At 37.2% G+C, this 16359-nt stretch overlaps 3 protein-coding genes across 3 annotated transcripts in view; all 3 read left to right on the top strand.

The window, feature by feature from the left end:
• The window catches only part of Snoo (Sno oncogene), a 51758-nt gene extending 48963 nt beyond the window's left edge, over positions 1-2795 (top strand). Inside the window, exon 2 of the mRNA XM_013324616.1 lies at positions 1164-2795. Coding sequence (XP_013180070.1) covers positions 1164-1676 — 513 coding nt within the window. The 3' untranslated portion in view covers positions 1677-2795. The remainder of the gene's footprint in view (positions 1-1163) is intronic.
• A 5540-nt stretch (positions 2796-8335) lies between these two features.
• LOC106126552 (non-specific lipid-transfer protein-like) lies at positions 8336-10445 on the top strand. Its single transcript, XM_013324269.1, has 2 exons — positions 8336-9745; positions 10202-10445. Exons 1-2 carry the CDS (start codon positions 8642-8644, stop codon positions 10334-10336), a joined length of 1239 nt encoding a protein of 412 aa, XP_013179723.1. The 5' UTR covers positions 8336-8641; the 3' UTR covers positions 10337-10445.
• Positions 10446-12664: 2219 nt separating this feature from the next.
• LOC106126872 (non-specific lipid-transfer protein-like) lies at positions 12665-14669 on the top strand. Its single transcript, XM_013324774.1, has 2 exons — positions 12665-13904; positions 14506-14669. Exons 1-2 carry the CDS (start codon positions 13005-13007, stop codon positions 14653-14655), a joined length of 1050 nt encoding a protein of 349 aa, XP_013180228.1. The 5' UTR covers positions 12665-13004; the 3' UTR covers positions 14656-14669.
• The last annotated feature ends 1690 nt before the right edge of the window (positions 14670-16359 follow it).

The following is a 16359-nucleotide window of genomic DNA, read 5'->3' as shown; positions in this document are numbered from 1 at the left end:
TGTATTGTATGAAGAAAAATATTATTAGCTTATGATATAAGGCTGCAATGGATTCCATTACTTTTGGAACAATCAACTCTTCTAACAAATGTTGCACTTAAAATTACGTGATTATGTGAATAAGTACTATATTAAAATACATATCAAAATATGTATGATAAAGTAATTGAAGCTTCTACCACAAATTCGGTACGAATTTAATAATTAGGTCAGAATACAAAGGTCGTTCTGGCAACCCTGTGCACCCCAAACAAGCCGTGCGTCCGGCGCCGGCGCGCGGTGTGTGGGGGTGCCACCCCTCACCCCCTCGCCCTCCGCACCCCCGCACGCATTCAGAAGATTTACCTCAACGAAACGCTCGTACAGATTTTCTTCTTTAACACTTCCTCGGGTACATTTTATCTTTAATATACCGACGCTTATGAAAGTATCTATTGTGTTACTTTTTTGGCATTTTATAAAATAATGATAAAAGTTATGAAAAGATAGAAATAATTTATAAAGCAAATTTAATTTTGTATTTTGGTATAATTTTTTCTTATTTATCTAGTAAATTATAATTAACGTTCCTGGACTAAAATTGCTCAATGAAGCGTAGATTGTAAAAGTAGTAGCATAACATCCTAACTAAGTAAATGTAATCAACTTATGAAAAAAACATGAAATCGTATTATTTTGCGTATTGATTGGTATTTGTACCAATTCATCGTATCTTGATATTAGTGAAGAGGTATCGGGCACCGTGTCGTGCTTAAGTCGCGTCGGCGCGGAGTGGCGACGTCTGGGGGTCGTCTGCGGCCCGGCCGCGACCTACATCCAGCTCGTGGCCTATGACGCGCGCCGTCTGACACCCCGGCACCCCACACTACGATCCCCCACTAACCCAACCCCACACACCTCGTGCCAGCTCCGCCCTGCATTACGTAACTCAGACATGATTCTGCAGAAAGCTATAGCTGCTGTGTTGTATGCTGCATTATAAATAGAAGAAGGCGGTTAGCAACAGCATTTGTTACACATCTCTATATATTTGTAGGCTCTTTATAAGGCAATTTTAAACTGACGAATCCTATTTTATTTGCCTATGATTTGTTAAGACTAATTTGAAAAGCAATAATCCAAAGTATGATGCACATTTTAATTGTAACTTGTCTCAATTCCAGGTGGTGGAGACGGTGGTGTGCAAGCCGGAGCCGCCGGACTCACCGCCAAAGAAGGCGCGCGGCGAGGACTACGGCTACGCGCTGTACCTGGACCCATACGCCCACCTACCCTACCGCGCCGCGCCCGCCTTCCGGCCCTGGGGCAAGGCGGAGCCCACGCTGCTGCACCCCGAGCGCGTCGTACGGCTGGCGGACTGCGCGCGCTTCGAGCGCGACTTCCAGCCCAACGTCGCGCTCAAGCCGCTGACACCGCCCGTCGATGACGTGACATCGTCCACGTCGCCGCCGCCGCACGGCGAGGGCGAGCTGACGGCTCGGTTGCTGGACGCCGAGGCGCGGCTGGCGGAGCGAGCGCGACGCCTGGAGGAGCGCGAGGCGGCGGTGGCGCGGCGCGAGGCCCGCCTCGACCAGCGGGAGCGGGAGCTGGACCGGCGGGAGCGCGCCGCCGACACATCGCACAGCGAGGACAAGCAGCCGGAGCGGGGGGACTCGGAGTCGCGGGAGACGTGTTGACCCGCGCGAGTGATCACGCGCCTCGCGACGGACGCTCAGTGAAGTCGATAGCGACGACGCAGTACAAAACATTGAGGTGCTGAATGATTTGTAAAATGATTAAGAAATTTAATTTCGTTCGGAAACGTCATGTGTATGAGACTCTAATATTGTTTTTTGTCCAATTTACAGCATATTTATTGATGCTTACTGTTGTAAACGATTTGTAACATTGATGGTGCGCGGTGCGGTGCGGCGAGGTAGCCGCCAGCCGCGCGCCGGCCGCAGCGGGCACTGTGTATCGTATAGACTACATGATAATGCTGAAGTTGTAAGACAGACGAATACAGTTGTACATATGTTCATATCAAGTACAGTTTTGTGAGATCACTTGTTTATTTTCTACGTAATAGCCGAGTTATTTTTCTTGTAGACTCTTCGATGTGTGCCATTCTGAGGGCACAGCCGTTGCCTCTCCGTGTAACCTCACTCTGTGCTTTTTATAACCAATAATTAATAAAATACTCAACTTTAATAATATAGTGAAATAGTTGATAAAGCCTAAAACGGTAAGCATAATTTATACAGGGTTATTCTTAAGTTTTTTTTTACACAACCGATGTATTAAGCAGGTTCTTTTTATACTTACTCCCTTTTTATACCTGTCATGGTTCGACATTTTATTTATTGAACTCATATAACATATATAATGTAATACTGATAACATATCAGACGTTTTTATATAACACAAGTACTGATGAGACAGACATTTTGCAATTTTATATGTTTATTAATTCTTTACAAATAACTCTGTATAAACGTCATAAACCAAATATTTAACATAACATTACTTGCATAATTCCCGTACAAAAAAAAATCTGAGATATATTCTCAGTTTTGACGTAGTTTAGTTTCTTGTTAACCCTACTTTTACTAATTTACCTAATTCACAAAATATAAAATAGAAAAAAAAATTATTCTTGGAAAAATTTCATACGTAACTCTCTGTTATTATTGTTTCCTGAAGATCACGTCAATTCTAAGACAGGGATACAAAAGCTTAGCTATCTACAGGGTGTCCCAAAAGGTTACATACATAGGAAGGGGGATGATAGGGGTGGTCACAAGGGTTACCAGAAAAATAAATTAAATATTCCCCTCTGGGCATTAAAAAAAATAAAGGGCATTTTTTAAAAATTTTACACCTTCTGGGGCAATTTTGTAACCAATGACCTACAAATATACATTTAAAAAAAAGCTATTATGTTATCGTCAATAACCCTTTATCAATATGAAATAAAAAAAAACAATACAACTAACAAAGATTTTAAAGAAAATGAAAATTGCCCCAGAAGATGTAAAAAATTTTAAGTTTTTAAAAAATGCCATTTATTTTTTTTAATACCCAGAGGGGAATTTTTATTTTATTTTTCTGGTGACTCTTGTGACCACCCCTATCATCCCCCTTCCTATTTACGTAACCTTTTGGGACACCCTGTATATTAATATTTGGCCTGTCTGTTAAAACTTAAATTCTTAGTTCACTGCTGCTAAGAAATTGTTTTATTTTTTCATTTATTTAGCCTCTAACTGGTGACTTAAGTTCTGAATGATACTTAAAATTATCGGTTGAAGAAAAAAAAAAGGGTTCGATCCCAAATTTCTACCTCATTGTATATAAATGTTAAATTATTCGGCTAAAATAAGTGAAAAAATTCTCTCATTTAAGATTAAAAGTTGATTAAAAACAGTCAGGTTTTTGGAGCAATAATATTTAAAAAAAAAATAAGCTACGTATCTAAACACTGCCTGAATTAAAACTAGGTATCGGTTTTTCTGTCTATTTGTAAATATATTAATATATTGAAAAAAAAAGTTAAAATTGCAATAAAACGAACAAAATATCTCGTTTTGGAGATCTACACAGTTTTTATCATCACAATTTTTTAATATTTAATATATCATTTTTAAGCATTTTGTACGTCTGTACTTATGTCGCATAATGATACGGTAGCCTTTGCCAGTACCTCGTGCATTTTTTATTTTCGTCTTTGCCTCGGAGCAAACTTTTTTTTATGATTTATCTAAGCGTACCATAGACATTGTGTTGCACATGGCAACTTTTTTTACCTACAATATTTTATTATCTGTTATTTTTAAAATAGTTTTAATATGTGCCAACTTTAAAGGCACTTGTAAATAACCGATTTGTTTTTTTAAGATTTTATAATTCAATTGTGCCCTAAATTATTAGGGCGATGAGAAATATTTGTTTGTCGTATTATTTTCTCAAATTATAAATTTGAATTTTCTTATCCAGTGGATTTCTTCTAAAGTTATTTTTATTTGAAATAATTTCTTGCATAATTTAGACTTTGTATGGAAATAATTTCTTTATTCTTCCTGAGAGTCTTCAATAAAAAAGAAAACTTGTGCCTGGCAAAAAGAAGACATTGAAATTTTTCGTGAAATTCGATTTCACTTTTTAATATTATATGTTTTGGCAAAGCTCAAACATGTATTTGGATTCAAATGAATGTTTCTTTTATAATATTTTATTTACGAAGAGTGCTATGTTTCGTTGTAGATAGTTTAATGATAATTAGTTCAGTTTTAGGTAAGGTCGTATCTCTAGTCAAGAGACGTTTTGAGAAAAAAAATTAAATTACCATTTTACTTTTTAAATATTTTAGTAGGCACAGGCGAGTGTAATAAGAATAACTTATTTTAAACGATAAAATTAGTTTATAATAGGTACGGACTGCATGTCATGTTGTTAAGGTACTAAGGTGTGAGAAACTTTTCTGTCTGTACTTGTTAGACACGTGTTTTGGTGCTATGATATTTTTGGCTTGGCTAACTTAGTGTTTAATTGTATATTACATTCATAGTATTTATTGGCAACTATTTTTGGTTTGTTTGGTTTTGAACTAAGTTTTTTTTTTATAAAAAATAACAATTCGGATGTCTAAAGGGAATGGCTAAGCCATTTTCACGTATAAAAATAAAACAGGGATATCTGGCTCGATGAGGGGCGTTACTATCGCTTTTAATTTTATCAAAAAATATATAAAAACATAACATGACAGCTACAATACGAAAAAGATCCTTTGACTTTGACATTTCCAGGGGGGCACTAGTGGTCTATTAAAATTTAGTTTCATTTACGCTCACCTGGTCAGATATCCATGTAACTGTATAGAAACAATTCGTTTTTTTTTTTTAAATGTAATTGAAAAATTAACTTTTAAAAAGTGTCCTGTTGTTAAAGGCCTGCAAATTGAAGTTGTGTCGTATTTTATTAGGCTGTTTACTAATGTTACGCTTTAATTATTAGCGTAGGTTGTAATGTATCGATGGAAAAGTTTCAAAAGGTCTCACTGTCTTTTTGAAGTAAAAAAAATGGTGCTAAAAACCACGTACACTATTGTTTTTATTATTCTCTCGAAAGAGCAGGCAAAGGAACTAAGCCATTCAGCTTTGTCTTTTTTAGTCATCAGTGTAAACTGTATTGTGATCGAGATTAAATCTCAAATAACGAAGTGTGTTTAAAAATTAATACGAACATAACTAGGGAAAAATCATTACATCTTGGTTTATATGAAAATAATTGTTAAAAATGGTATAATGCTTTATATAGCCTCTGATTTCATTTTTTATAACTATGTCGTCTCCAGTCAGATATAGAAAGCGAAATAATACGACTATATAATATTATATGTACTACATATAACTTTTTATTCATATAAGACAGTGAGATCCTTATTTGTGTAAATATAATTTTAATTGTAAATAATGAGCGATTGCCAGGCTGTTGTAAACCTTTTAAAAATGTAGATAAAACGCGTATGAACCTTACATCCATTACACAAACAAAATATGGCAACATACATTTTTACATGTGTTGCCATTAAAAATCAAACTCTGCTCTATAGTAGGATTTCCCAAAGTATAGACAGACAAGACTGCCTGAACCGGTTGGCATATCGACAGCTCCCTAGCGCCCCCATGTTAAATATTTGCTTGTAAACATAGTCAAATAAAGTTCTGTCACAAAATGTACAAAACTAACTTAGAAAATATTCATAACCAATTTCAGTCAACACATCTCTAGTGAATTGTGAAACTAATCGTCATTAAATAGACACACTATAAAGAAACACAAGATAGTTGCAGTACGACCAAAAAAATTACGATTTTTTTTTGATATCGAAAGAGGGGCGCTAGTGAGCTGTTATAATTTAGTTTGACTTATGCCCACCGGATCAAATATCCTTGTCGATCTATACCTACCAAAAAACCAACTTGATCGATCGGAGTAAAAGCCTTTTTGAGGCTTATTTTAATTTGTCAGAGTTTCAATTTTGGGAATCCTATTAAGAGTAATTAAGTAATTAAAATAGTGTAAAATTTCGATGGCCTTTTAAAATAACCTTTTTTTTTCTATGCATGGATATTAGGTTCAGATCGCGTACGTAAACGCCAGGGTATAATAATGTACTCCTGTGATCTCAATGTATGTTTTTTTCATTTAAATATGTACATTTACAATATAAATATCTTGTATAACAGTCGCTAAATACATAACCTTAAAAAAATGTTTTTCCTTCTTTTTTAAATTAATGCCACCTTTCGGTCAATTACTGAATTAAAATATCGAGACCAATTACTCTGTATAAAACATATTGTTATCTCTGTTTTTTTTAAAGATAATAAGAGGGATGGCGATATGTTTTATATAGAGATTTTAGTCTTAAAATCAACAATAAATGATATATTTTTTTTTAATTTTGTTTTTTTACAACTTTTGCTGAAAATAATAAAAAATGTTTAGATATTTTAAAACATGTATTGAATCAATAAATTCTTGCCAAATAAATCATTTTTAATATTTAAAAAATCTTTTTGTTATTTAAAAAATCTTGCCCAATTTGCATAGACAACAATTATTAAGAATATAAAAAAAAACATTCAAAACTTTGGAATAAATCTGTATTATTTTTTTTAAATACATATATATTTTCTTATTATACGTAGTTGTTTAATTTTTACTAAGAGATATTAAACCTATGTACACAATTAAATATTACGTAATACCAAAGGTGGCATAATTTTTTAATCTGTATTTTGCAAATTTTTGCGACTATTTGTTACCTGTGGTTATACAATTGAAACGCCTTGATTATGAATTGTGTGTGTTTATATCAGAAAGAAAAAAACGTTCAAATAAATACTAATCCAACTAAACATTCCTTATTTGTTTTTTGGATTGCATCAGTTTTTTTAACAGCCAATATTACGGATACTAAACTGATATAAACACGGCTAAACACTAACGTATGTTCGTCTGGTGGCGGCACCGACTAGTTTCGAGCCCATCGGGGGCCCTTCTTCAGGATGAGTGGTACTGGTATTATTTCGCCCCCGATGGGCTCGAAACTAATCGGTGCCGCCACCGGACAAATATACGTGAGTGTTTAGCCATTTTTATATCAGTTTAGTATAATGTCTCACGAAAGTTTGAATAATTTAATATTACAGATGTTTGCATATTATAATGTACCTGATAGATTAGATATTTAAGATATTAAATATATATATAAATACATTGTTCTGTTATGCACACACATTTGTAACGTGTGGTCTCAAAGTGTGTTACTTGAAAAGCTTAATAAGTACCTTTTGGAGCAATAAAACGAAATGATTTCCATACAAATGTTTTATTTTATACCTTTGTACACAATTTATGGATACACTAGTTGTCGCATGAGTTACTTTCGCTAGAAATTTAAAAAATTAACATAATCAGTAGCCTATGTTAGACCGGACTATGTCCTACCTATGTCAAATTTCATCAAGATTCGTTCAGCCGTTCTGGAGATACGTTCAAACATACATCTAAACATTCGCATTTATAATATTATAATATTAAGACTAGATGTATAATAACATCGACCACTCTATTCCAGACTGTAAATTCTGTACCGATTCAAACTGAACAACAGTTAGAGTACTGTCTATACGTAGTAAAATCTATACATCCATCAAAACATTCGTATATTACGAAAACCGAAAACAAAATGGCCGGATAAATCTTAAATTATATTCCAATCCATAGAAACAATCAGAATATTTTTTTTTGCAAAAATAAATCTGCTACGTGATTTTTGATGGTCTAAACTTTTAGTCCTTTGTCGCGAATGGCGCGCTTTCGTTACAAAGTCAAGTGTCAGAATGATTAGTGAGGGGACAAATGTCGACATTTTAGTAAGGCTAGTGTTGTGCCAGTACACCGGCACAATTTCGGATTTTCTTCCTAACAAAACTTAATAAACAGAATAATATTATCAAAAAAAATGATATAAAACATTGATACTAAAGTGATATCGGACTTCAATTATTTTCGTTGATATGATATACGATAGTACACAATGTCATTTTAAAGTTAAACTTCATACAAATATTAACTTCAATGGAATAAACTTGGAAGCATGATAGGTTATTACTTTCAAAGCCGATAAAGGAAAATTACTGTACAAGTAAATAACCAAAATTATGAATCATTTATTTTTTAATCACTAAAGTTGGATATTTATACCAGTTGATTAAAATAAGCTATTTTTCACGAATAATCCAATATTTTTTAGTTTCTGGAATTATTTTCTAAATTTTGATAAAATTAATCATTAATGAGAGTACTTATAATATTCTGAAGTAGATTTTACCGCCTTTTTGTTGAAAAAAAAAACCGGATCTCGGAGCAGTTGGGAAATCAACATAATAGTATAAGTGTTTGAGCCTTCACCTTGTATCTGTGCGACAGAAATGGCGATACACAACTCCAATGACTTCGCATCGTTTCACTTATCTTAACACATTTAAATGTAATCGTTTAAATATAATACTCGTGTCATTGCATTAAGTTTTAAATATTTCAACTTTCCATTAAATAATATTTAGCTTTATATAATTGTAGTAATAAAACGATGTGTTCTAAAGTATACGCTGTCGGTGTCGGTATGACGGAATTCGTGAAACCCAATTCATCGCGAGATTACCCGGAGTTCGCCTTGGAGGCTGTGGAGAGGGCGCTAGTGGACGCAGGGATTACGTATGACGTCATCGAGCAAGCCGTCTGTGGGTACGTGTACGGGGACTCTGCATGCGGACAACGCGTCCTGTACCAGGCGGGCATGACTGGTCTGCCGGTGCACAACATCAACAACCACGGCGCCACCGGCGGCACTGCACTTCACCTCGCGCACCGCCTGGTGCAGGCAGGCTCACATGTCGTTCTCGCCCTCGGCTTCGAGAAGATGACTCCCGGTGCCTTACCCGCCACCGCATACCCTGACCGTACCTACCCCGCCGACATACACATCAAGAAAATGCTCAAAATTGTTAAATTAGAAAATGCACCGATGGCCGCGCAATGTTTCGGAAACGCCGCCAAAGAACATATGGAAAAATACGGCACCACGGAAACTCAGTTCGCTAAAATTGCTGTCAAGAATCATAGAAATGGTTCCGCGAATCCATATGCACTCAACAAAAATGTGTACACACTGCAAGACATATTAGATTCTAAGAGGATATTCGGTCCGCTGACTAAACTGCAGTGCTGTGCCAACTGCGACGGGGCGGCGGCTGTCGTGCTGATGTCGGAGCAGGCAGTTGCTAAACACAATTTAGCTTCAAAAGCAGTCGAAATCGCAGGAATCGCACTGGCCACAGACACAAGCGCCGTGTTCTCGGACACGACTCGGCTGAGAATAGCGGGGTACGACATGACAGCGCTAGCCGCTGACCAGGTTTACAAGACGACTGGGGTCTCTCCCAGTGAGGTGGATGTGGTGGAACTCCACGACTGTTTTTCGAGTAATGAACTAATAACGTACGAAGCTCTAGGGCTATGCGAGGAAGGGAAGGGTGGGGCTTTCGTGGACGCACGGCTCAACACGTACGGTGGACAGGTAGTGGTCAATCCAAGTGGAGGACTGCTCGCGAAGGGCAACCCTATTGGTGCGACGGGGTTGGCGCAGTGCGCGGAGCTCGTGTGGCAACTGCGGGGTGAGGCGGGGGCGAGACAGGTGGGTACTTGTAAATATTAGATTTTTAGTTCCCTTACTTAATATAAAAATATTTAGTTCGTGTAATATATGAAAATTATAGTCAAGTGCGATTTTCTTGTGTACTTGTCATTAGTCATATACGGTATGTTAAATTTATTAAAGATTGACTTTATATTCGTATGTCTTAAGGCTAAGAAATGTTTATACATAGTTGAACAACATAAACCTTTGTCCTTATTATGTAAATACTAATTGTATTGTTTGATAGTTAAATGCTAGGACTTATTGTCATAGCCGGTGGGTTGCCACTAAAAACTTGTATAACAATGTATTGTTTTCTCTCCCATTGTCTTTGTCATTGGTTGAATAAAAGTGTTTTTACAGTCGAATTTCACGATATTATGATATAGCAATACGTCCCAACTTTACCAATAGGTATCAATTTTTAAGCTTAGTCTGTTTTCACTCTTTCAGGTGCCAAATGCGCGTATTGGCCTTCAACACAACCTTGGGCTAGGTGGTGCGGTCGTAGTCGCCATCTATCGCAAAAGCTTTGACAACAAGAAAAAAATCGCCGGGGAGGATGGAAAAATTCGCGCCAAAATTTAAATTTCAAAACAACGCCATCTTTTGTTCAGTAGTAACTACAAACGATTTCATTTTGCTCTGTTTTAACATAGCGTAGTGTAAATGAAAAAAAAACAACGATAAAAACCAATTACATTCTCCTTCATTTATTTCTTACTATATTAGTTATATGTCCTATAAAACTGCGGTATAAATCACGTGAACCAATCTTGCAAAATAAATCTAACTATTATACGGCTACTTTGGGTCTTAGTAATATTTGTTTTACAGCGACATCTAGTAGCAGTATTGTGTAATTTTTGTTAATTAGACATAAATTAAAAATGATTTCGTAAAATATCAGATAAATACGTATATATCTAGTCAAGAAATAAAATTATTGTTATAAAAACATGCAGCAATGTAATAGAGGTCAAAATAAACATGAATACATAATGTAAATGGGTATAACATGGTTTTAACCATTGATATAAAACCGAGTTTTTTTATCATTTTGAATATTGAACAAATGACTCACGTATGTATTAAATTCAACATACTAAGTGGATTTTACTCATTCTATTTAGTTACATTAACTATGTGATAGAAATATTTACAAGGAAAGTATTAACACATAAAATGTAAAGTAAATTGCATGAATATTCTAACTTATATTATAAATGCAAATGTTTAGATGGATTGTGTTTGTTAGAAAGTCGTAAAAATAGGTCTTAATGAAATTTAGTGTAGATGTAGAACATAGACTTATATAAAAAGAACGGCTAAACACTCGCGTATATTCGCCCGGTGGCGGCACCGACTAGTTTCGAGCCCATCGGGGGTGACCACTGACGACGGTGAGCGACGGGCCGCGTCCGCGAAATAATACCAGACCCACTCATCCTGATGAAGGGCCCCCGATGGGCTCGAAACTAGTCGGTACCGGCACCGGACGAATATACGTGAGTGTTAAGCCGTTTTTATATAAGTTTATTATAATGTCTCACGAAAGTTTGAATAATGTAGAACATAGTCTGGAAGAACACATAGTATTTATTTTTAATTCCGCGTGGTTTAAGCTAGTGTAAAAATAAGTGCATAAATCCATGGCTGTCTTTAGTTCTTACCATATAGTAGTCATTATAAATATTGTTTATCATAGTATAGCTTAGGGAAGGAAATATAAACTTGGACAATCCGTGCTGAGTTTTCTGGACTTTACAGTATCCTGTTTACGTTACGTGTACTTTGTCTTCAAAAACATTGTAAATAATAAGTGTCCCGATTTCTAAAAGAATATGTCAAGTAATTAATGTTTGAATTTATGAAATTGTTCTCCAGGGTCGGATTCTTAATCTGATTTTTTTTAATATTTATCTTACACATCGTAATCCAGTTAGATATCGAATAGCAGAACAATAAAAACATTCATCTTTAATGAAAGTCAAAATGCATTCATAACACTTTTATTACTGATTTTTTATACAGTAATGTTTACTTACTACTTACTTACTTACTCAAGAGCGTCGGTGGATCAGGGGTCAAGCACTTCACTTGCAATCTGTAGGTCCTGGGTTCGAATCCCGCCATGTACCAATGTGTTTTTCGATTTCCGATTTACATATGTACATTTATCCGATGTTCTTACGGTGAAGGAAAACATCGTGATGCAACCTGCACATATCTGAGAAGAAATTCAAAGATATGTGTGAAGTCAAACAACCCGCACTTGGCCAGCGTGCTTGACTATGGCCTAATCACCCTTAACTTAGGGTAGGAACCCCTCGGTGGGAACGTATAGTGAGCTGATGATGATGATGAATGTTTACTTAGATTTTATTATGTAGCCATCATGACATCATGACACATAACATAGTATTAGATAAAAGAAATATTTACTGATAGTAGTAAGTTAACAATATAAGTTGCCATTACCAAAGTGCCTGTAATAAAAAATAATTATTTCTTTTAATGATAATAAGACGATTAATGTTTTATACCAGTATTTAGTCAGAAATCTTCGTTGTATCTTCAATAACTTCTGTTTTTAAATTCACGCTCTAACTTCATGCGTCTGCTGATCTGAAGTTCCTCTATTTAGTGTCAATTTTATGTAATAAGATCCGCAAGGCGTTGATTTTATAATCATTAGGTAAGATAATACGTTATAATGGTTCCGTAATTAATTAAAAGTCTTAGGAATTTGAGAGAAGTCTGTTATCTAGTTTAGTTTTGAAGTCTTTTGGGTGTTTAGGTAATGTGTTCTTCATTTATGTTTAATATTATAACAAAAAAAAAATATTATTATATATAAAACTTAAAAGATAACAATTTTGATACGGAATCCTAATTTTTTAACTTATCTCACCTTGTTACCTCGTGAATTTGACGATACATATATCTGCGTTATCAAAATAATTCGCAAACATTGTAGCTACGTCGACATTCGCCCGACTGGTCGTACTATTGTTTTATTTTTTTTAAATTTAAAAATAGAAATAAAATGGGTAGAAAAGTTTTCGTGGTGGGTGTGGGCATGACTGCGTTCGTGAAGCCGAGCTCCGGCCGCGACTACCCGGAGATGGGCAAGGAGGCGGTAGAGGAGGCATTGCGCGATGCCCGCCTGCCCTACGCCGCCGTGCAGCAGGCCGTCTGCGGCTACGTGTTTGGCGACTCCACGTCCGGCCAGCGCGTACTATAACAAGTCGGCATGACCGGCATCCCCATCTACAATGTCAACAACAACTGCTCCACCGGCTCCACCGCGCTCTTCCTCGCCAAGCAGCTCATTGAGGGCGGTCTCTGTGACATCGCCCTCGCAGTCGGCTTCGAGAAAATGGCGCCCGGCCCGCTCGGCGCCGGACATTTCAATGACCGCGCGAGCCCGCTGGACAAGCACCTCGCCAAGATGGGCGAGATGGCCGAGCTCCAGAATCTGCCGCACACCCCGCAATACTTCGGCAACGCGGGGCTCGAACACATGCGTAAGTATGGAACCACCGAGCTCCACCTTGCCAAGATCGCTGCCAAGAACCATCGGCACGGTGTGCGCAACCCGCGCGCTCAGAGCAAGCGTGAGTACACCGTCGAAGAGATCCTGAACTCACGGCGGATCTACGGGCCGCTAACGAAGCTCGAGTGCTGCCCGACGAGCGACGGCGCCGGCGCGGCCGTGCTTATGTCCGAAGACGCTGTAAAGGCACACGGGCTGCAGGATCGCGCGGTGGAAATCATCGGCATGGAGATGGCCACAGACACGCCGGCCATCTTCCAGGAGAAGAGCTGCATGAAGGTGGTGGGCACAGACATGACCGCGCTGGCCGCCAGCAGAATATACCAGAAGACCGGTGTCTCCCCCAAGGAAGTCGACGTTGTGGAGTTGCACGACTGCTTCGCCTCCAACGAGATGATAACATACGAGGGGTTGCAGCTGTGCGGTGTGGGGGAGGCGGGCAAGTTCATCGACGCCGGCGACAACACGTACGGCGGGCAGGTGGTGGTCAACCCGAGCGGTGGCCTGATCGCGAAGGGCCACCCACTGGGCGCCACCGGGCTGGCGCAGTGCGCGGAGCTCGTGTGGCAGCTGCGCGGCGAGGCGGGCACTAGACAGGTGGGTATTTGTCTTCCAGGTATTAAGTCCCCAGGAAAGCAGAGTCTCAACAGATACGGTCCAGCTATCGATCGTTCAATGGGAATTGTTTTCTCATTGGGTTGACTGAATTCATAGAATCAAATGATCGGCAGGCCTACAGGCTCAAGGAGAAACACGTCGTTCCAGTTGTTTGGTTTTAATTTTTTTTTACTAAAACTATAGTTGAGAAAGAGTTACCTCCCATAGACAATCTATCAGATATAAGGATAAAATATATTGCTATTTATCTTCAAACAAACAATATATCTTATCAATTTGTACTTGATATCTTATCAGATGATATCCGGCGTATTATTTTTCCACTTGTAATGCTTACTTGTCTCAACTTTGGGTCAAAGTTTAATAATAATTGTATACAAGTTTTGCTCCAATTCCAAACAAAAGCTAATAATTTATTATTGTTTTAAAGTCTGAAGCTGCAGATACACCAAATGACAAATCACTTAAATATCAGTAAGCCATTTTCGGCAAACATACAACTGACGTATATACGTACAAACATTGGTCCAACAGCGTAAAAATTAGTAGTCATCAGATGTAAATCTTTGTTGTTGTCCAGGTTCCCCGGGCACGTATCGCCTTGCAGCACAACCTGGGAGTAGGCGGCGCTGTTGTCGTCACCATGTACAAGAAAGGATTTCAAAACATAACCTCAAATAACGTCGCAGCCACGGAGAATATTAAAGAAAATGTACCATCCAAATTATAAAACTTAAAAAAAAATGATATAATTTATTTGAGAAATAAAATAAATTTTATCACAAATAGTCCTATTTCTTACATCGAAGTTTATAATATACCAGTTGTCGCCCGCGACTCCGTCCGCGCCATATTTAACAAAACTAAGTAGCCTATGTCTTCTTTCAGACTGTTCTACATATGTACCAAATTTTAGTGAGATCTATTAAGATGTTTCGGAGAGATACATTCAAACAAACATCCATCTAAACATTCGCATTTATAATATTAGTAAGAAGTAATTAAAATCGCCATCAGGATTTTGTAATATAAAAAGTGTAAACGATTGGTCAAAATAGAATTTAAAATATATTTAATTTGTACCTTATTATGTAGAAACATTATTAAATCGATTAAGATATTATAGATTATTTTCTTATTTTTTTTGTTGTTGTAATTTTACATTTTTTTAATATAATACGATGGCAAACGAGCGAACAGCCACCAGACATTGCTGAAATAGCGAAGTGACCGTTGCCCATAGACATACGCAATTGCATATGCGGTGCCTACCTTTAATCGACGGAGAAGAGGATGCACAGAAAGAAAATATTTTCCCTTCCCATGCATCTTCTCATCCGGAAGGTCCACTTCCACCTCCCATCCTTTCCTTATAAGAAAAAGGGTGGGAAGGGAAAGAGGACTAAATGAGGCCTTTAATTATATTATCTTTTACTAGCTGTCGCCCGCGAGTCTGTCCGCGCAGAATTAAAAAAAAACATAATTAGTAGCCTATGTGTTCCTCCAGACTATGTTGTATACGTATGCCAAATTTTATCCAAATCCGTTGAGCCGTTTTGTAGATACCATCAAACAAACATCCATCCATCTAAACATTCACATTTATAATATTATAATAGTAAGAAGTAAAATATACATATATCTTATTATATTTATATACGACAGCTTTATCTATTGTGGGCAGTGTTTGACATCAAGTGAACTCTGTACATATTCAATCGTTTATACGATCATTGACCTGATTTGTTCATTCCAAAGTTAAACAGGAACATCCTAACATAGAAACAATAAAACTTCTAACCTAATCTATTAATATTTATAAGATTACTTTAAAGTTCCAAGAAAAATTATCTCGATTGCTGACATTCCACAATGGGTTTCGTGAAATTTACTACCTCTCACAGTCGCGATGTTAAATGGTCCGTCCTCGACGGTATTTCCAAACCGACATAGGGTCCTTCAAGAAGCGAGCGTATTTCAAATGCCGGCAACGCATTTGCGGTTTGTGGTATTGCAGATGTCCTTGGACGTTAATAAACACCTCGGTGTTCCCGCTGCTTGTTTGCCCCCTTCTGTTATAATAAAAATATATATATCCATTCACAAACTTGATTAATCATTATAAAATCTGTCCTCAAAAGTCGTGACTTAATTGTTGTCGACAATAACTCAATTACTATCTGTAGACCGCGACTCCAACCGCGCGGAATTAACAAAAACGAAAAACTTAATAGCCGATGTGTTCCTCCAGATTATGTTTTACAACTATTTCAAATATCCATGGATCTTTCTGAAATTTGATATACATTGAATTGAAACGGCTGCATGTAGCCGTTCAAACATCCGGTGGATGTTTGAACGGCTACATGCAATGTTGCATGCGAATGTTTAGATGGATGGATGAATGGTGATTCAGCCATCCATCTAAACATTC

The sequence above is a fragment of the Papilio xuthus genome, unplaced genomic scaffold, assembly GCF_000836235.2.
Source record: "Papilio xuthus unplaced genomic scaffold, Pxut_1.1 DF824992.1, whole genome shotgun sequence".
NCBI classification, from domain to species: domain Eukaryota; kingdom Metazoa; phylum Arthropoda; class Insecta; order Lepidoptera; family Papilionidae; genus Papilio; species Papilio xuthus.
This window is presented reverse-complemented; position numbering and strand designations above follow the sequence as displayed.

What these genes read in the sequence shown, in the direction of transcription:
- LOC106126872 (XM_013324774.1), top strand. Translation starts at nt 13,005, where the DNA reads ATGACCGGCATCCCCATCTACAATGTCAACAACAACTGCTCCACCGGC. An exon ending in GCGAGGCGGGCACTAGACAG is followed by an intron (nt 13,905 to 14,505) that starts GTGGGTATTTGT and finishes GTTGTTGTCCAG; the next exon opens with GTTCCCCGGGCACGTATCGC.
- LOC106126552 (XM_013324269.1), top strand. Translation starts at nt 8,642, where the DNA reads ATGTGTTCTAAAGTATACGCTGTCGGTGTCGGTATGACGGAATTCGTG. An exon ending in GTGAGGCGGGGGCGAGACAG is followed by an intron (nt 9,746 to 10,201) that starts GTGGGTACTTGT and finishes TCACTCTTTCAG; the next exon opens with GTGCCAAATGCGCGTATTGG.